General features: G+C 41.9%; 1 protein-coding gene across 1 annotated transcript; it reads right to left on the bottom strand.

Annotated features, from left to right (window-relative positions):
- Positions 1 to 8,798: 8,798 nt before the first annotated feature.
- Positions 8,799 to 20,193, bottom strand: RPL26 (ribosomal protein L26). Its single transcript, XM_036767265.1, has 4 exons — positions 20,144 to 20,193; positions 19,472 to 19,644; positions 14,582 to 14,722; positions 8,799 to 8,966 (listed from the first exon to the last, which is right to left on the bottom strand). The coding sequence occupies exons 2-4, from the start codon at positions 19,637 to 19,639 to the stop codon at positions 8,838 to 8,840; spliced, it is 438 nt and encodes a 145-aa protein (XP_036623160.1). The 5' UTR covers positions 19,640 to 19,644; positions 20,144 to 20,193; the 3' UTR covers positions 8,799 to 8,837.
- Positions 20,194 to 20,413: the final 220 nt, after the last annotated feature.

Below are 20,413 nucleotides of genomic sequence, written 5' to 3'. Positions count from 1 at the left end.
CTTAAGGAGCTGCTGGAGGGAGGCACGACTTGGGCAGTTCAGGGGGTTGCATCTGGCCAATGAAGAGCCAGAGGGGAGATTCAAATTAGGAGCCAATAAAGGGACTGGCATTGGTCTGAGTCTTTGCACTCTCTCCTGTACTCTGTCCATGGGATGTACCCATTTATTCAGAACAAATAAATGTAAAATATAATTAAAATCTTCCTGGCCTTCCAACAAGTATTGTTCATTCCTAGAATAAGTATGTTTCTAATACTGGTGACAGGCATGATTCAAAAATGACCTAGCTTGCACATGGTATTAAATCATCAGGCAGCGGAGGGGAGCGGAGCCAAGATGGCGGCTGGTAAGCAGGGACTAGCTTGAGCTCCGAACCGAGTCCCTCCAAAAACCTATAAAAAATGGCTCTGAACCAATTCTAGAATGGCAGAACCCACAAAACAGCAGAGGGAAGCAGGGCTCCAGCCCAGGACAACCTGGATGGTCTCTGGGTGAGGTCTATCCCACACGGAGCTGAGAGCTGGGAATGGAGTGGAGCAGAGCCCAGCCTGAGCGGCGTGGACCAACAAGACCAACAACCGGGCAGAGCATGCCCTAGCGCCCTGATACCTTTTAGTTTTCAGCATTGATTTCCACATTGATTTTGAGTTACAAGTTTTCTCCCCATTTCTACCCTCCCCTCCACTCCAAGATGGCATATATTCTGATTGCCCCATTCCCCAGTCAGCCCTCCCTTCTATCACCCCACTCCCCCTCTCCCATCCCTTTTCCCCTTACTTTCTTGTAGGGCAAGATAGAGTTCTATGCCCCATTGCCTGTATATCTTATTCTCCAGTTGCATGCAAAAACAACTTTTTTTTTGAGCATCTGCTTTTAAAACTTTGAGCTCCAAATTCTCTCCCCTCTTCCCTCCCCACCCACTCTCCCTAAGAAGGCAAGCAATTCAACATAGGCCACACATGTATCATTATGCAAAACACTCCCATAAATAGTCATGTTGTGAAAGACTGACTATATTTCCTTCCCTCCTATCCTGTCCCCCTTTATTTAGTTTTCCCTTGACCCTGTCCCTTTTCAAAAGTGTTTGCTTTTGATTACTTCTTCCCCCATCTGCACTCCCTTCTATCGTCCCCCTTTTTTAATCCCCTTCCCCCTACTTCCATGTGGAGTAAGATACCCAATTGAGTGTGTATGTTATGTCCTCCTCAAGTCAAATCCGATGAGAGCAGGATTCACTCATTTCTCCTCACCGGCCCCCTCTTCCCTTCTGATGAACTGCTTTTTTTTGGGAAGACTCCAGCAGGGTGTCTGAGAGGTTTGGGGATGGCCAGGCTCCATGTTGTGATATTATGTATCAAATGCTTTGCTGCTGTAATGGATTGGGTAGATGGTTTATGGGATATGGTTCTCTGGTGTCTGAATAAATGGTTTACTTCTACCTTCTATGTGGAGAGCCTTGTATGCTTTGCAATACAGAACCACATAGGTATTTTGACAATTATCATCTACATTGTTATTATTGCCTTACTGATACAATGTTGTCTTTTGATTAATGCATAAATTGGATTTAAATGAGGCAGAGTTGCTCAACTTGGTCTGCCTCAGTCTCTCTTCCAGAGTCCTCAAAGTCTAGTGGCAAGACGAAAGTCAAGGCGAGTGGTGATGGCTTGGGATGCAGTGGATGAACAGGGTGACTTTCATGTCTAACCAAGCTTTGAGTACTCCACAGTTCCTGCTTCAGCCTCCTTCATGCATTGTTGGAACAAATTGTTCTCACCTGCCCATTCCCCTGAGGGAAGTCTTCACATGCTTGGGGTAGATACCACCCCCCCTCCCAACTCACTAAGGGTTTGAGACCCCTTGGTTACCCTCAACCTGGTTTATCCCATCTGCCAAAATGGTTTACTTCAGTGTGGCTATTGTGTGTACTACTGCTTCTTTGGAACTACAGGTGAGTGTTGGGTCAATCAGCTTTCTACCAAAGTTTCTTAACCCAATAAATAGGTTCTCTGTATGAACTGTGAGCCTGATGCTTATATACAAAAAGGGACAGTGAAAGGATCTGGATGGGATTAAATAGTCTGGGGTAGGTCAGGTACAACAGGTGAAAGGAATGTTAAGTAAGCCAATTAGGTTATCTAGGTGAGCCGGACTGTGCCAGTTGCCTTGGGCAGAGGCTCCATTTATCTGGGCTGCTGAAATGTGTGGGAAAATTCAGGGACTGGGTTGCTTTCCAGGTCCCATCACTCCATCATTCCCCCCTCAAACAAAGGGGACCCAAAATCTTTTGGGGTAAAGGGTTGTATCAGTAAGGCACTAATAACAATGTAGATGACAATTGTCAAAATGCCTATGTGGTTCTGTATCACAAAATATACAAGACTCTCCACATAGAAAGTAGAAGAAGTAAACCATTTATTCAGACACCAGAAGCCCATATCCCAAAAGCCATCTGCCTAATTCATCACAGCAGTGAAGCATTTGATACATAATATCACAACATGGAGCCTCGCCGTCCCCAAACCCCTCAGACCCCTGGCTGGGATCTTTCCAAAAACAAACTCACAATATAGGTGTTGGCGTGTTCAGCTGTCAGAGGTTGACTTTCATTACCTCAGCTCTAACAGTCACAATTGTCATTAACAGCCATAACTGCTCTCTCTCTCTCTCTCTCTCTCTGCATTTCCTGTGACACAACTTCTCCCACCACGCATGACCCAGGCTTCCTGTGATGCAAGCAGGTCACGTGACCTATTAATGGGTGGGAAAGATCTTCAAATCCAAATTGCTGCTACAGGGGTAAAGGTCTCAGCTTCTGAAACTGCTTCCTACTGGCAAAGGGTATAGAGCTGTCCCTGCCTTAGGGAGGAGATAGACTGGAACTGAGCCCAGGCTGCATCCAGGGGATGATGGGGGGACATGGGCTGGTACCCACTGTTTGCTACCAACCGCAGTCTGGCAAACACAAGTCTGACAAGCAAGACCAATATGTAGGCCCAAATATAGGGAGAACTAAAAGTCATGTCAGAATGAGAGAAAACAAAGAAAGCAAGAGCCCCATTAGAATCATTCACATTTGACATACAGGCTTATCTGATCTAGTTACTTTCTCAAAAGTTTCCACTCTGATTCTGATTCCTAAAAAAAGAGATTTCTTGAAATATGATGGAATATGATGGTTAGGCTTTTTTTTTTTTGGTCATAGTGTGAATACATAGTCCAGTGATTCTAAATTTTTTCTCTCCTCAATCTGTTTTCCCGGTCAGTTTTTGTTTTGTTTTTGCTGTAAGATACCATACATTTTCTTTTATTTTTCTTCATCCTTTTGACTTTGTTATAATATTTCTTGTTTCATGGAAGCATTGGCTTCTACTTGGTTCTTTCTATTTTGGCGGGAGTTTGATGCTTGGGCAAGATTTTGTGCCAAGCTGTTGATACCCTGTACCTATTGTGCCAAGCTCTTAATTTTCTTTCCAAGTCTTTCTTCCACTGCTTTCATCTCTTTTCTATTTTTCTCAAGTGCTCTTTTCATTTATAAAAATATTTTAACTCCTTTTTCCCCCAACCTTGCCTCCCCCCCAAAACCTCTTGCTTTATCTCTTTTTTTTTTTGTTGCCCTTTCTTGTAGCCTACATCCTGACTTTGGACTTGATTTAGAGCTGGGCTTTTGCTGCACTTCTCTCAAGTCTGGGTCAGACCTCTCCAGGATCTCAGGAATAGGTTGGGGACCTGCAAGTTTTCGGGGCTCCTAAAATGGTCTTATTTAGGGGAAAGTCTGATGGCTGCCCCTCCTATCTGAGCTCTAGAAGTTGCTGACCAGGGTTTTGATATAATGAAAAGCAAAATAAGACTGGATTCAGTTCATATTAACCAGATAGGAAATTCTGATGGTTCAGAGAGACAGAATTGTAGCCTTCCCCTTGGTCTGGGTTACCTGTCCTGGTTTTTCTTCTGTAGGGTGGGCCAGGTGCTGGAACTGAGAACCTGCTCTGATTCTGGGGGTCTGAGCCATACTGATGGTATTTGCTTCTGAACTTCTTCCTTTCTTGGTACACCTGGAAATACCACCCCTAGCTCAGGTCCTCTTCCAGTTCACCCTATTACCCAGAACCGGGTAAAGGGTATAAAAGCTGCCAGTTGGCAGCTATTCCCTGCAGTGCTTCAGTATGGGTAGGGTGGCTCTTCTCTACCCTTCCAGTCTTTCTGTATCTTACTTCCCTCTATACTCTACTGGTTCATTTGTTGTTCCTTACACATGCCACTCCATCCTCCATTTCAGTGTCTTTGTACTAGCTATCCTCCATGACTAGCATGTTCTTCCTGCCTTGATGTACCTGACTGCTTTCAAGACTCAGCTCAGCCTTCTCTGCCCTCCCAGTCATTTGAATGCTTTGTCCAATTCATTTCCTTCTACTGGGCATGTATCATATATGTGCCTATTTTTTAAAAAAGATATTTCTCCCTATAATCAATCAATCAATCAATATTTATTAAGCACCTACTATGTACCAGGCCCTATGCTAAATGTTGGGGATACAAACAGGCAAAAGACAATCGCTACCTTCAAGGAGCTGACAATCTAGTGGGGGAGTCAACATGCAAATATATTCAAAGCAAACTATATACAGGATAAATAGCAAATGCTTAGTAGAGGGAAAGCACTGGAATTAAGAACGGTTAGGGGAGGTTTCCTGTGGAAGGTGGGATTTTAGTTGGGACTTTGAGGAAGCCAGGAAGATCAGTAGAATGAACAGAGGAAGGAAGCATCCCAGGCATGGGAGACAGCCAGAGAAAATGCCCAGAGCCAAGAGATGTCTTGTTCAAGGCCAGTGTCACTGGAATGAAGAGTATATGATGGGGAGTATGGTATGAGAAGACTGCAAAAGTAGGAGCAGGGCTATGTTATAAAGGGCTTGAATGTCAACCAGAGCATTCTATATTTGCTCCTGGAGGTAACAGGAAGCCATTGGAGTTTATTGAGTTGGGGGTGGGAAACATGATCAGATATGCATTTCAGGAAGATCATTTTAGTGGCTGAATGGAAAATGAATGGACTTGAGGCAGGCAGACCCACCAGCAGGCTACTGCAATAATCAAGGAAGGAGGGCCTGCACCAGAATGGTGGCTGTGTTGAGGAAAGAAGGTGGGGCATATTTGAGAGATGTTGTAAAGGTGAGATTGGCAGACCTTGACAACAGCTTGGATGGGGGGTGGGGCACGGGGTGACAGACAGTGAAGAATCCAACATGACTCCTAGGTTGTCAATCTGAGGGACTAGAAGGATTTTATTGCACTTTATAGTAACAGGGAAGGTGGGAGATGGTGGGGGTGGGGGTGGGGAGGGAGCAACATTTTGGGGAGCAGGGAAGAGAATGACTGAGTTAAGATGTCTGCTCGACATCTGATTCAAGATGTCTGAAAGGCAGTTGGAGATATGAGACTGGAAGTTGGCAGAATGATTGAGGCAAGAAAGGTAGATTTGAGACTTATCAGCATAGGGATGGTAGTTAAATGCATGGGAGCTGATGAAATCACTGAATGAAGGAGAGAGAGAAGAGAAAAAGGCCCAAGACCAAACTCTGGACACTTACAGTTAGAAGGAAGGGGATCTAGCAAAGGAGAACAAAGGAGTAGTTAGGTATGAGAACCAGGGGAGACTGGTGTCCCAAAAACCTAAAAAGAAAGCATCAGGGAAGAGCGATCAAAAGTGTTAAAGAGGCCAAGAAGAATAAAAGACTGAGAAATGGCCATTGGGTTTGGCAACTAAGATCCTCAGTAAGTTTGGAGAGACCAATTTTAGTAGAATGATGAGGGAATCAGATTGTAAGAGGTTAAGCAGAGAGGGACAGGACAGAAAGTGGAGGTGTCTATTGTAGACAGCCTTTTCCAGTTTAGCTACAAAGGGCAGAAGAGATATAGGATGATAGTTATCAGGGTTGGAAAGATCAAGTGAGGGGGTTTTCAGGATGGGGCAGACATAAGCATATTTGTAGGCAAGAGGAAATGAGCCAGTAGAGAGGAAGAGATTGAAGATAAGTGAAAGAGTGGGGATGACAGAGGAGGTAATCTGAGGAGCTAAGATGGAATGGGATCACTTGAACAAGTAGAGGGATTAGCTTTGGTAAGAAGCAAGGTCACTTTATGTGAGACAGGGGTGAAGGAGAGTGGCAGAAGGCATCTGAGTGATAGGAGATGAGGAAGATGGGAGAGGGAGTTCAGGGTGAATGACCTCAATTTTTTTTCCTGTAAAATATGAGGCAAGGTTCTCAGATGAGAGTGGGTGTAGGGGGAAGCATGGGAGTTTTGATTAGGGATGAAAAGGTTTGGAAGAGCTGCTGTGGACAGTAGGGTAGTGAATTGATAAGGGAGGCATAGTAGGGATTGCCTAGCAGTAGTAAGGGCTCAGTTGAGGTTATATAACATAAATTTGTAGTGGACCCAGTCAGAATGGTTGCAATTGTCTCCATCTTTTTTTGTAGCACATGTTCAGGTACAAAAGTGACGAATGGGGGAGTGATCCAAAGCTGAGATTTGGGGGTCATAGTTGGCGATAAAGGGGCTAGGGATCCAAAAGAGGAAGATGGTATAGAGTTGAACTGGTTTGCCAAGGGATCAAGATGGGAAGGAAAAAATGGCCTGGGAGAGAATTGAGGGATCAAGGGATTGGAAATCATGGTGGGGATAAGAAGGTAGAGGGAGAGGTGTAAAAGCCAATAGATAATAGTCAAGATAAAGAACATGGAGGTGGTACATTTGTGGAGGAAGGCAAGATCAAAGGTATGACCATCTTTATAGCTTGTGGGAGGTGAGTAAATTCAGGAATTTGAAGGAGGATCAATATGTATATTGAAGTCCCCTAGTATGAGGGTAGGAGTTGGGGAAGACAGACAAATACTAAGCTGGGTATTGAATTCGTGGAGGCCAGAGATTTCTCCCTTTGTAAATGTAAAATCACCAGTCAGCAACGTTTGACACACAGCTTACTAAGTGCTGCTAGGTGGTGCAGTGTGCGTTTAGAACACTAGGCTTGGAGTCAGAAAGACCTCAGTTCACCTCCACCCTCACGGTGTGATCCTGAGCATGCCGCTTAATTACCATCTACCCGATTCCTCATGGGGATAATAGCGCTTACCTCACAGGACTATCGTGAGAATCAATACTTGTTCCCTTTCGTCTCCCCCTGACTGAACTAAAATGTATAGAATGTAAGTTCTATATAAATTTGGAAGGTGGTATAGATTGTAGGAGATGGCTACTTTCCCTTAAGATTTCTCAACATGGAATCTTCAAACTTTAAAAAATTTTCCAATTATATCTTAATGTAATCGGTTTCCTTTGTAACTTGTTTTTTGCATTTAAAAACATCCTGACAAAAAAATTAAGAATCCCCCACTAAGTAGTAGTGGGGGGTACAGGACGAACACATGACATTATCCTCATGTATCTAGAAAGAACCTTAAAAGTCTAATCCATTCCCCTCATTTTGTAGATGTGGAAACTCAGGCCTAGAGAAGTTATGAGTATCTCACCATTAATAAAATGGCAGAGGCACAATTCAGATTCAGATCTTAAGCTTCTAGGTTTAGCACTTTTTATATTAAGCCAACTCATCCTTTCATTTGGCAAAATTTGATTTAATGAACTCCCAAAAGACACCCAGATTTCTTGATTGTAGTGGGGGCATCTTGTACTCAGGATTTGAATGCTGGCTATTACCTAGCTTTGTGACTTTGGGCATTACGCTTCTCTCTCAGTCTATCATCAAAATATGGCCATTAAATCAGAATTCCTTTCAGTTCTGACATTGCTTTTCTAAGACGGCCAGTCTACAAACCAGTTTTTCTCAGCAGGACTCATTCATTCAGGGAAGCAACCTTCGATCCATCCTACTTCCCTTCTAATTCACAATGGAGGCATATTACCCAAATCTTTAATTTATATTAAATCATGGCACAGTAGTAAGACCCAGAAGGCCTATTTCTATGTGATCATAAGTCATTTACTTTCCATGCCCAATTCCTCATCTTGAAGTTGAGACTATTCTGAACTCACTATTGCTCAAAATAGATGGGCCACATTGTCATGGAGAACTTTTCTGCAACGGCATTTTTGTTATGTGGGAACGGCACTTAAACCAGACATTTTTAAATTCACTGAATGAAAACATAGCTCAGAGGATTTAGAGCTTAAAGGTACATACCTTAAAGAAATTATCTAGTTCAACTCTCATAAGATTCATCTTAAAAAGAGGCGTCATACAATATTAAGTAGGGTTTTTGAGGTGGCAAAAATGGGGAAAAGACCCATAGTAGGGAGGACAGTGTGGAATAAGTAGTATATATGCTTTTAGAACTGGGAATATAATTATACTCATCAAGTGTATGAATTCAAAAATAAAGACTCCCTTCTCATAATCTTCCTAGGTAATGAAGAGAGAGGCTGTTAGCAACTATTATTCTCCCTTTTGGGGCTCTACCTTGAACCCCTTCCCAAAACCCTCCACAGGCAAAAACACCCACCAGATGAATCATTTACTTGAATGACCCTCCTGTTGGGCTGCAGGATGTTTATGTCCACTCTGGGCTATTTATACACAAGTTTTTATTGGGATGTGGCCACCCTTTGTTCTGTCCTTTGTCTTCAAATGGGGTCACCCAGTGAACCCCTCGAGAAAATCCCAATTCTTGGTGCTTTTAATAAATGAAACAAGTTTACAAAAGGAATTAAGAGATGTAAGCAAAAGGAAAAAAGAACAGCCAAAGATGTGAGTCTTTTGAAGCAGCACACAAACACTAAGGTGTGTTCATTCTAGAAATTTAATTACAGCCATGTAATTTTTACTCTTGCATTTTCTCAATAGTTTCTTCCTTATATTTGCCCTTTTCCTTTCCTACTTGGCGAGATTTGGCTTTTCGCTCAAGGATCTTTTTGCGATCTTTGTCCAGCTTTAGCCTTGTGATTACCACCTGCAAAAAGGAGGAAACACAATATACTTTAAACTGAGAAACAGAACAAAACTGTACTAACATACATCTGGTGTCCCAAGAATACAAGCATTAATTTGGTTTCCAGAACCCAGAACAGTAAATATTAAGGCTTATAATGACAAAAAGATTAGGAGGAAAAAAACAAAAACAAAAAGCATTGCATGATTTGTTCTGAGAGGAATTGGGTTCAAATCCTGGCTCTACTACTTATCTTCAACTATAAATGAATTGGTAATTAGATTTCACCCAGCTCTAAAAGTGAGATGTAATGTAGAATACAGAAGTATAAGCCATGTATACTGCCCTCAAGATTAATTAGGGAGATAAAGGATGGAATTAAACAATACAAGACAAATTGTCGGGTACAGAATGTGCTAAAAGACTGACTAGGCAGGCCAGCAAAAGCTGGGATGGCTAGGAAAGGGGGTGTGGAAAAGGTATGATATAAGAAGGCCCTTGAAAGATGGGTAAAGATTAGATAGGGTTCTCTCTGTATGTTTTAGGTTGGTCTTTGCACCCCAGCTTTACTTTCCCATTTGCTTACACTTCTTGTCTATGCTTTCAGCCAGTGCTGACATCACCAATGGGGATAGTTTATCATCTCTGCAATTTGCCTCATTCTGAGAGTTAAAGCATGAGTATCTGATGAGTGATTTGTGCTTTCCTCAAAGTGAGTTTGGTTTAGGGATCTAACTTGTGGTCTCAGGTACTTTGATCTTTCCCTTAAAAATGTGTATGGGTTAAAACAAAGAAAAAATCCTTTTCAGGTAATTACTAGGAACTCAAATTTGGGTTATATACAGTCAAGCTATATCACTTTCCTCTTCCTGTTTGTCACCTGAATGAGAAGTTTCTGTTTATTCCAGTCTCCAAGAAATTCTTAATTTAGAAAAAAATCAACCAAGAGAAAAGTCTTTGTATGGATAGGTAATCATTTAAATAGTTTCTGATGAATCCACATAAAGAACTTTCACAAATTTACTGACATAATTTTATTCACAACATTTCTAAATGGTCCTTAAATTACAACTGAAATTCTATCATGAAATGCACTGCTTCCATCAGACTTTCTTTTTCAACATTTCTGAAGTGACCCTGGTACCCAGTACTGAGAATACTGTCAAGTAAAATTTTCACTTCAAATGTTCTCATTGTTCTACGATGATATTGTAGGTCTTTAGAACTTTCAAGTAAAACCAGTCATTAAACGAACAGATTTATGTGAAATAATATGAGGAAAAAAAGCAGAATGGGGAGTACTGTACATATAATCACAATTATAGGAAAATGTATATAAATGTAAATGTGACTAGATGAGGAAAACATTAGTTCCTTATACCTTGCCTAAAGGTATAATACCGCTTATTATAAAAAATAAAACCAATTAAAGTGAGAGAAGAAAGAGCGGAAAAAAATCCTAAGATACAAGCCCGTGTTCCTAGGGGAGCGACCGTCATTCAATATGGCAACTGCAATTGGGCTAACTTTACAATGAGCGAGTCATCTTATCGCCAGACCACCGCTTACTCGCTACCATTTGTTATACTACGGCAGGCCGGGGTGCTCAGTTTGTGACATTTGTTATACCATGGGCCGGGCACATAAGACTACCTTCAGGGTGTTTAGTTTACAAAAGGAAATGCTACGAGGTATAAAGGTTTGTAGACTCACAGGGCTACATGGCCTCACTGGCACCGAAGAAATCTATTCCGGCCTAGGGGTGTGTACAGGAAGGTCAAGATCACTAACTCTCCAAAAACCAGCCAGCTTGCCGCCTCTCACTGTTTTCTTCTCGCATGCCGCACAATCGGAGGAATGCAAGTACACGTAAATCTTATAGGAGGTTATGGACAGTCACGACGAAGGATCAGAAGGCGCAGATGAGAAGCCCTCTACCAAAAGGGAAGGAGAACTCACATCCTGAATCCACTGAATTGCTTAGAGGGGTGTGGTAAGGATAAAAATTAAATAATGATGCAAAGGTATACAGCGAAAAAAAATAAAGCATGCTGTGTATCCTGACGGAAAAAGTGAAAGGATATGGACAAAAAGGAACGCAAACTGTTAGGAACCACACAGAAGACTTTTTCAAATCACTAACCGGCAAAGACTACAAAAGACAGGAATAACATTGGGGCAAGGGGAGGACAGAGGAAAGACAGGCTCACTAATTCATTGTTAGAGCCGTGATTTGGTACAACTGTTCCAGAAAGTAACTTGGAATTATGCCCATATTCTGACTCAAAGATTCCACCGCTGGCATATACCCCAAGGAGGTCATTAATAAAAAGAACACAAAAATATGTACACCAGCATCTTTTGTGGTAGCAAAGAATTGTAAATAAAGTGGATATTCATAGACATTAAGAGTGGACAAACCAAGGTACATGATTGTAATGGAATATTACTGTGCTGCAAACAAAAATAAGCATACATGAAAACAGAGAAACAAGGAAAGACATGAAATGGAACAATGAAGCAGAGCCAAGAAAGCAAAATACAAGAGGACTGCAATAATAATGTAAATGAAAAGAACCATCTCCACAAAACAACCGAAACCATTGCCAAAGTGCAAAGCATAAGCTTGGTCTCAAAGAAGAGCCATGAGAAGGCCAGCTGTGTGGAGGTGCAGCCCGTGGGTGTGTTGATTGATTGTGATGAAAATTTCCCTTCCTCTTTTTCAAAAACGCAAATTCTTTCATTGTAAAGGAGGATTCTCTGGGAGGGTAAAGCAGGAGAGATACTGAAGAAAATCCAGGTAATGACATACCAAAGATTCCAATGACAATCCTTTTTTTTTTCTTTTTTAAACTTGTGTGGGGAAATGCTCTTCATATTTTCCTGGGTGTTAATAATCACAGCTCTCATTTACATAGTGCCTTAAAGTTTACAAAACACTTGCCTTACAACGACTCTATCACCTACGGTTCAGAGAGCACATCCACATTTGTGGATGTGTCATACAATTGCTAAATGTCATAGCTTGGATTCAAAGAAAGATCTGACTCCAAAATCAAAACCGTGGCTGTCTCAAAGTAAAACATCTAAAACTGAGGATTCCCCCTTTGAAGTTTGAACCCTACCCAATTCAGGCCTAAATTGGTGCCACTACATGTGAAGTTCTGATTAATATTAAATGGGGAGGCAGGGTAGATTAATGAACTGTATTTAAAATTATTTTCTATGTACCTAGATTCCTACTGCCCTCTAAACTTCTGAATAGTTTCAGGAATAATATCCAATAATAAATGCAATGTGGACCCAAGAGTGTGTGGGCAGAAGGAAAAGGCAAAGGTGAAGTGAATGCTAGAATCAAGAAATCTTAAGATGACAGCAAAGACAGTAATTACTATCAGTGTGAGTCTACTGACTCTAAGTAGTTAAACCAGGCTGTTCAATGATTAATAATTAATATTTTTGATAATAATTAACCATTAATCTTAACAATAAAGAAGAAACCCTGTGACTGTGTTTCTTTTGGAAGAAAAGACTGAGTTGATACAGATCCTAAGACACTAATGGTTTTATGGCAGGGTTCTAGCAATGTTTTTCCTTTAACATGTCGTTAACATATGTTACCCTGGCACCAGGATCAAGTCAAAGATAACCTCAAAGTAGTTGACCTAATTTGAACTTGAAACATCAAAACAATTTCTAAAACTAGACATTTAGCCCCATTTGAATCCCTGATTCTTTGTTTTGTTTCAGCTAGTGAATATCTCCCAAACCCCTAAAAAGTCCAGCTTCCCCATAGTTCTCTCTCCTAAGGTCTCTGTTCTTCCCTAAAAAAGAATGCACCAAAGGACAGAATGGCTATTGTGCAAATGACAGCAACACAGGAATGTGTTGGGAGTTTCGTATTTTATGAAATGCCACCTCTGCTCGAGCAGGAACACATTTTTATCTCCACATTGTGTAACCAAAGACTTGAACTATCCTGGTGCGTGATACACTCCTTTGTAGATGTTTTCTACTTGTTCAATGTCCTTCAAGTCTCCCCCCTCAACATTCTCTTCACTAATTCCCAGGGCATTCAGGTCTACTATGAGCTTCATCTTGAGATGGGTTCTGTCAGGAAAATAAAAGTGACACCAAAGACTTTTCAGTTAAAGAGCCTTCCGCACCACGGGAGAGGCAAGGCCAAAATTAACCGTTTAATATACGGTAATTATGAACTTCTTTGAATTGTTAAATATTAAAATGAATGGATATACACCCCAAATGATGCTATTTGTTTGAAGAAGACATTGGGATGATGTGGAGGAAGTGTATTTTGCTTGTGCTTAAATAATTGGATTTGATTATTTATAGGAAGAATTGGTTAGACTTCAATGTAGGGAGAATTTCACGGGCAATGTCTCTGATGGGAAGCAGTGTATTATGGTGGAAAGCACTCAGGGTTTAAGAATCAGAGGGTCTGAGTTTGACTTCAAGTTCTGTTAGGCTTTAAGAAAGCTATTTTCTTGTGGTCTTAGTTTCCCCAACTGCAAAATTGGGGTAACTTGGGGAGAGAAAAGAGCATCCCTTCCAGATCTAAATCTAGGATCCAGTGAACCATGTTTTCTTCTATTCAAAGACCAACCGAATGGCTTGATTACCCACCAGAATCTGCTTATTTAATTTTAATATTAAAAATTATATGTTGATGACCCTTGCCACCAATCTAATTTTTATTCTGTGAGGCACAGAATTTGTGCTGAGTGCTAATAAGAGAACAAATGCTAATACAGCTAAACTTAATTATTACTTACTTGGGAGCCAACTGACTGCCATGTCACTACACAAAGATACCTATAGGCAGCCCCCACTTTTTGAGGATTCACTCATTTGAAGAAAGTGCGCATACCTTCACAGATAGATTACATCTCATTGTCTTTACCTGATTTGATGCCCTCCCTTTTTCAGACCTTCAGGATCAAATCTCTTCCATACTTTTAAATTATTTTTAAAATGTTCAAGAAACAAGTATTTTTTATATTAATCTGTCTCTCCCACTCCCCACTATTTCCCACTGAGCAAGCTAAAACAAACAACAACAACAAAACCTTACAACACAAATCCCTTAATACACATCTACATAGAACAGGCAAAACAAATTGTGACATTAGCCATGTCTGAAAATGTATGTCCCTTTCTGCATTTTAAGTTCATCACCTCTCTGTAATGAGGTTGAGTGGCGTGTTTCTTCTTCATTCTTTATGACGGGGAGTGTAATCATTGTGTCTGACTCATGTCAGATTAATGTTTGAACAAAGCAAGGTGTGTAGTAAGGTATTCCTTGGAATCTTGAGGAATACATTGGGGGTCACCTGCTCTCGGATTGCTGGGTAAATTAATAATAACTGACATTTATAAAGCACTTTATAAACACTATCCCATTAAACTCCAGAAACAACCCTGAGGTTGGTTTGACAGATGTTATCACCCCCATCTTACAGATGAGGAAACACAAGTTTAAAGAGACTTGCTTTCTCATGATTGGGGACCCAATAAGTGGAAGAGATAGGATTTGAACCTAGCTCTTCCTAATTCAAAGTCTAGCACTCTATTCACAATGATGATCATAATTTTCCTCCTCTCCTCAAGCACCATACCTTGCTGGGATGAATGCCCACATGGACAGTTGTACCATTAGCCTTCTCCCGCTGCACACGCTCAATGTAGATCACGTATTTCTTTCTGTAAACCTGGACCACCTTGCCAATTTGCTGACCTTTGTAGTGTCCTCGAACAACCTAAGAGAAAATTGTGGCATAAAAGAAATATATAGAATGAAAGTAAATCAGATCAATTCTCTAATATTACACAACGTATGAAAAAAAGCAATCATGTGTTCATTCAGCATACTAACACCAGGCACTCACAAAAGCTCAGAAGCAGCTAATTTTAGGACAAAGAAAAAATTAATTGCATTGTTGACTTTGTACTCCTGCAGTCAAAATGACACTCAGGTATACACATCTTCTCTCACTCAACTGGATACATTGTATCTTAGGAAGAAAATAAATTAATAATAATGGGTCACCACGATACAGTAGCACTGTACAAACACTACCTCACTTTATCTTCACAGCAACCCTGGTAGTGCATTTTACAGTTGAGGAAACTGAGAAAGACCGAGGTTAAGGAATTTGCTAAGGATCACAAAGCTAGTGAGTGTCTAAGACTGGACTTCAACCGAAATCTTCTTGGCTCCAGGTCTAGCGCTCCATCTACTTTGCCACTTAGCCGCCTCACAGATGTTAAATTAAGAGAAAAGTCAAGAATATCTCAATCAATTAATTAATAAACATTTATTAAGTGCTTATCGCGTGCTAGGCGCTGCGCTACTAAGTGCTGCCATATAAAAAGAGGCAAAAGACAGTCCCTGCCCTCAAGGAGCTTACAATCTAATGGGGGGACAAAAGCAACATGCAGGATAAATAGGGAATATAATTAACATAGGGAATACACTGGAATTAAGAGGGGCTGGGGAAGGCAGAAGGTGAAATTTTTGTTGGGACTTAAAAGAAGCCTAGGAGGTCAGTAGGCAGAGTGGAGGAGGGAGGGCATTCTAGGTAAGGGGGACAGCCAGAAAAAAATTCCCAGAGCTGAGATGGAGTGTCTTGTTTGAGGAACTGATAGGAGGCCAATGTCATTGGAGCAAAGAGTACGTGCTGGGGAGTAAGATATAAGACTAGAAAGGAAGAAGCTAGGTTATGAAGGGCTTTGAATGACAAAGAGAACACTTGAGTGTGTGTGTGTGTGTGTGTGTGTGTGTGTGTGTGTGTGTGTGTGAGAGATGATAAGACTTGTGTTCTAGAAAAATAACTTTAGTGACTAGATGGAGGATGGACTGGAAGGGGGAGAGACTTGAGGCAGGCAGACTCACCAGCAGGCTATTATCAAGGCATAACGTGATGAGGGCCTGAACCAGAGTGGTGGCAGCGTCAGAGGAGAGAAGGGAGTGTATTTGAGATGCTGCTAAGGTGAAATTGACAGGCCTTGGCAACAGCTTGGATATGAGGGGGTTAGAGACAGTGAGGAATCAAGCATTCCTCTTAGGTTGGAAGTCTGAGGGACTGGGCAGATAGTGTTCATCAGCACATTAATAGAGAAGGGGGGGTTTAGAGGGAAAGAGAATGAGTTCTGTTTTGAACATAGGATAAGATGTCTACTGGACATCCAGTTTGAGATGTGTCTGAAAGGCAGTTGAAGTTGTGAGACTGGATGTCAGCACACAGATTAGGGCAAGAAAGGTAGATGTGAGACTTATCAGCACAGAAATGGTAATCATAGGAGCTGATGAGATCATCAAGTGAAATAGCATAAAGATGAGAAGAGGACCTGGGACAGAACCCCGAGGGGCACCCATCCGTTAGAGGGTGTGATCTAGACGAGTATCCAGCAAAGGAGACAGGTAGGAGGAAAACCCAGAGAAAAGACTTTCAAGGAAGAGAAAGTGTATAGTGTCAAAGGTGACAGAGAAGTCAAGGAGAATGAAGGCCGAAAAAAGGCCATTAGATTGACCACTGGCAACTAAGAGATGATTGATAACTTTGGAGAGAGCAGTTTCAATAGAAGAGGTTGTAAACCAGATTTTAATAGGTTAAAGAGAGAGTGAGAGTAAAGTGGAAGTGCCTATTGTAGAAAGCCTTTTCCAGTTTAGCTACAAAGGGCATTAGAGATATGGGATGATGACAGGGTTGGAAGGACCAAGTGAGGGTGTTTTCTGGAGGGGAGAGACGTGAGCACATTTGTAGGCAATAGGAAATGAACTACTAGGGAGGAAGAGATTGAAGATAAGTGAAAGAGTGGGGATGACAGAGGAGGTAATCTATTGGAGGAGTTGGGATGGAATGGGATCACTTGAACAAGTAGAGGGATTAGCCTTGGCAAGAAGTAAGGTAACTTCATGTGAGACAGGGGTCTTCATGGAGGAAGGAGTAGTGGAAGGCACCTGAGTGATAGGAGATGACTAAAAGAGATGAAGAGGGAGTTCATGGTGAATGGCCTCATTTTTTTTTTCTGTAAAAAGTTCTCAGCTGAGATGGAAGGAGGGGGAACCACAGGATGTTTGCATATCCTTATTTTCTGAGGATGACACTCTCTTCCACAAAGCACCCTACGTTTCAGTGTCCAAGTTCCCAAATAATGAAAGACCTGGAACTCTTAAAACCAGTCGAGGTTCTTAACCAACAAACATTAATTACTCTTTGTATCTCTACCTCTCTTCCTAAATTTTTAAAAATTTGACTTTATTGTGAATTAAGGTCTACTACTTGGGGATTCATTTATGTGAACAGCATCCTCTTTAAAACAAACTCCTATGGGGCATCAAAAGTGTACAAACATACACATGTTCCTCTAATCTTGACAAAGTATTTCCCCAACTCTTCTATCTTATTCAACTAATGTTCCAATAGTTGTCTTCAGTGATAAACTTTTTAAAAAAATTGTTTCCATTTTAAGCTTCAGTTTCCTCATCTGTAAAGTATGAGGTAGGTGCTAGCATTATTCTCATTTTATGGGTGAGGAAACTGAAATACAGCTTGGTTAAGTGACTTGTCCAGGATCACACAGCTATTAAGTGTTTGAGACAGGACAGGAACTCAGGTGTTCCAGTCTAGCTAAGTTATGTAAATGTAAAGAGAGTTGGTGAGAGGCTCAAATGAGATAGCTTGTGTATTTTATTATGTAATATTACAAGATATGATGTAAACTGCTAAGTTAATGTCAGTTATTATCAATACAGTAGATCCTTCCACTTTCTTGGTCCCTATTTACACTATTCGCTAAAACTGAAACAGTCAATTAAACTTAAAATTGTGTCATGCATGTTATTTTTTTCAAGAGCCAGTTGTTTAACATTTAACAGCACACCACTGTCATGTTCCCAAATCTAATGTCCAGTGCTGACCTTTCTTTCTGAGCTAGAGCCATACATCTCCAACTGCCCATGGGACATTTCCAACAGCACGACAAAATCAACAAGTTCAAAATCAAGCTCATTTATCTTTTTCCTTAAAGCTGTTTTCTTCCTTCCAATCTGTTACTAATAATTCCATCTCAGCAATCTCTCTTTAAAATCAACACATTTACATACACAATAGAATAGTCTAACCTCAGGCTAGCTCTTTCAGATCTATTTACCTCTATTCTCCTCTTTCCAACCATCTTTCATACTGCTGCCACAATGATCTTTATTATACATGGCTTTACAAAGTAATTAACATACATTATATAACAATTTTTAAATATAAGTTAATATATAATCTTGTTCACCTCACATGACAACAAGCACTACATTACTTATTAGATGTGGTCATGCCATTGCTTTACTAAAGATTTTCAGGGACTCCTGCTGCCTACCAAATAAAGTTCAAACTCCTCTGCCCGGCATTCAAGGTCCTACATAACTTATTCACCCTTATCTCATCTTATTCCCTGCTCCATGAAGTACCTGCTCCAGTTAAAATGGATAACTCTCTGTCCACTTCTAACCGAGCAGATATATAGCCATTCAGGCCATTTCTCATGCCGTAAATGCTTCCCTCTTTCTCTTCACCTAGGGAATTTCTATCCATTCTCTTTGACTGCAAGTCATATCCAGATGGCACTTCCTCTAGGAACTGTTTTCAGACATGAAATACTTTGTGTAGCTTTCTGGTACACTTATGGTATCCTTCATGTGTTACTGTCTTACTTCCTACTTGACTTTAAGCTCCCTGAGGCCAAGGCTTGTATTTTATTTAAACTTATTTCCCACAAAGTACAGTATCTTAGAATAGTAAGTTAACATTTATATAGTGCTTTACAAATTCATCTCATCTTATCCTAGCCACAACCCGGAAAGGTAGGTACTGTTATTTCCAATTCACAGATAAGGAAACCAAGGCAAAGAGAGGTTAAGTGACTTGCCCAAGGCAAATCACTCCATAGCCATTAAATGTCACAGGCAGGATTTGGGGATCTTCTAGACTCCAAGTCCAGCACTCTGCCCACTAAACATCACCAGCTGCACAGGGAAAGGGATTGGGGCTCTGATTTCATTACAGGGACAGCCCAGGGAAAACAAAGCAGGCCACTAAAGAGCCCAAAGCGCTAAGACGTTAAATGACTTGCCCCGAATCACAGGACCAGTGTGTGTCTGAGACAGTATTCATTGTGCTAAAAAATGCCTCTTCTTCTGCACCCAGGAGCCTCTTATTTGTCTTTTCCTTTTTTTCCTGTCACTCAAACGAATCAATTCCAGGCGGTAACTTGCTCTCACCTGGATTGTCAAGGGAATAAGCGAGGGAGGTAATTGTGGAGCATGAAGGGCTTGGGTAGATTTCATACACGTCATTGTACTGCGACACTAGCGCTCCTGGGCTAGGCTAATTCGCCTCCATACGTTCTCCCGCTTTCCAGCCCGCCCTTCACACTGCCCCCAGAACCACTTTACCGCGTACCGGGCCGAGTCTCAGTTTACTTAAACCGCAGACGCGCGTGAAGTTACGTACCTGGACTTCATCGTCCTTCCGGATGGGCATGGAGCGGACGTTGTACTTCTGTCTCAGTTCCTTCGACAGAGGGGACGACATGATTTTCCTCCGTATGTGGGAGGGGGCATTGAAATGCCTCTTGCGGTTCTTGCTTCGGTCAGAGGTCACAAAGGGATTGAACTTCATTTTGACTACAGGAAAGGCAGCAAAAAGTTAAAGGTGAGATGCGGCTAGAAGACAACTTAGAGCCCGTTTCTTTTGATTCCCGATTTCTGCATAACGACCAGGCAACGCCTATGGTCTTTCCAGTTTGCAGGCTCCCGGTCCAGCGTTCTGCCCCAAGCCGCCCCCCGCCCGGCTCCATACGTTGCGGGGGCGGCAGCAAACCGGGTAGGGCTCGATTCTGCACAACAGGACCACCCCCTCCCCCCTTTCCCAGAAGATAAATTCCAACTACACTACGCCCAAGTATTTCCGCCGTTTCCCCGGTGCCGGGCCCGTCCCCCGACCGCGGCCGGCAATAGCCCCGGGCCTGGCCCCCCTTGCCATGGCCACCGCCGGACTTCACTCAGGTGCCCAGTGAACTCTTGGGGGTCGCCAGAGCCGTAGCCCGCCGCTGCTCGGTCAAGGCAGCATCTACAGAGATCGGATGGCGGCGGATCGCACAGGACAACGATAGAGAAAGCTCACCCTCAGAGCCACGGCGGAAGAGAAGAGGCTGAGGACCTACTTCCGCCTTCTGAGGACCTACTTCCGCCTTCTGAGGAAGGCGGGGAAAGCCATAACAGGCCGGGTCTCGCGATATCCACCGAGACCTCTCGGCGCGCCCCTCCGTCACCATGGCGACTAGGGAACGCGCTCTCTTTCTCACGTGGTTTTACCATTTGCATTCAGTTCCTTCGCTTTCCTTTCAAAGGTTCTTTACCTCAATCTTAATAGAGGGTGGGAGTGGGGATGTTG

The sequence above is a fragment of the Trichosurus vulpecula genome, chromosome 7 (assembly GCF_011100635.1).
Source record: "Trichosurus vulpecula isolate mTriVul1 chromosome 7, mTriVul1.pri, whole genome shotgun sequence".
NCBI classification, from domain to species: domain Eukaryota; kingdom Metazoa; phylum Chordata; class Mammalia; order Diprotodontia; family Phalangeridae; genus Trichosurus; species Trichosurus vulpecula.
This window is presented reverse-complemented; position numbering and strand designations above follow the sequence as displayed.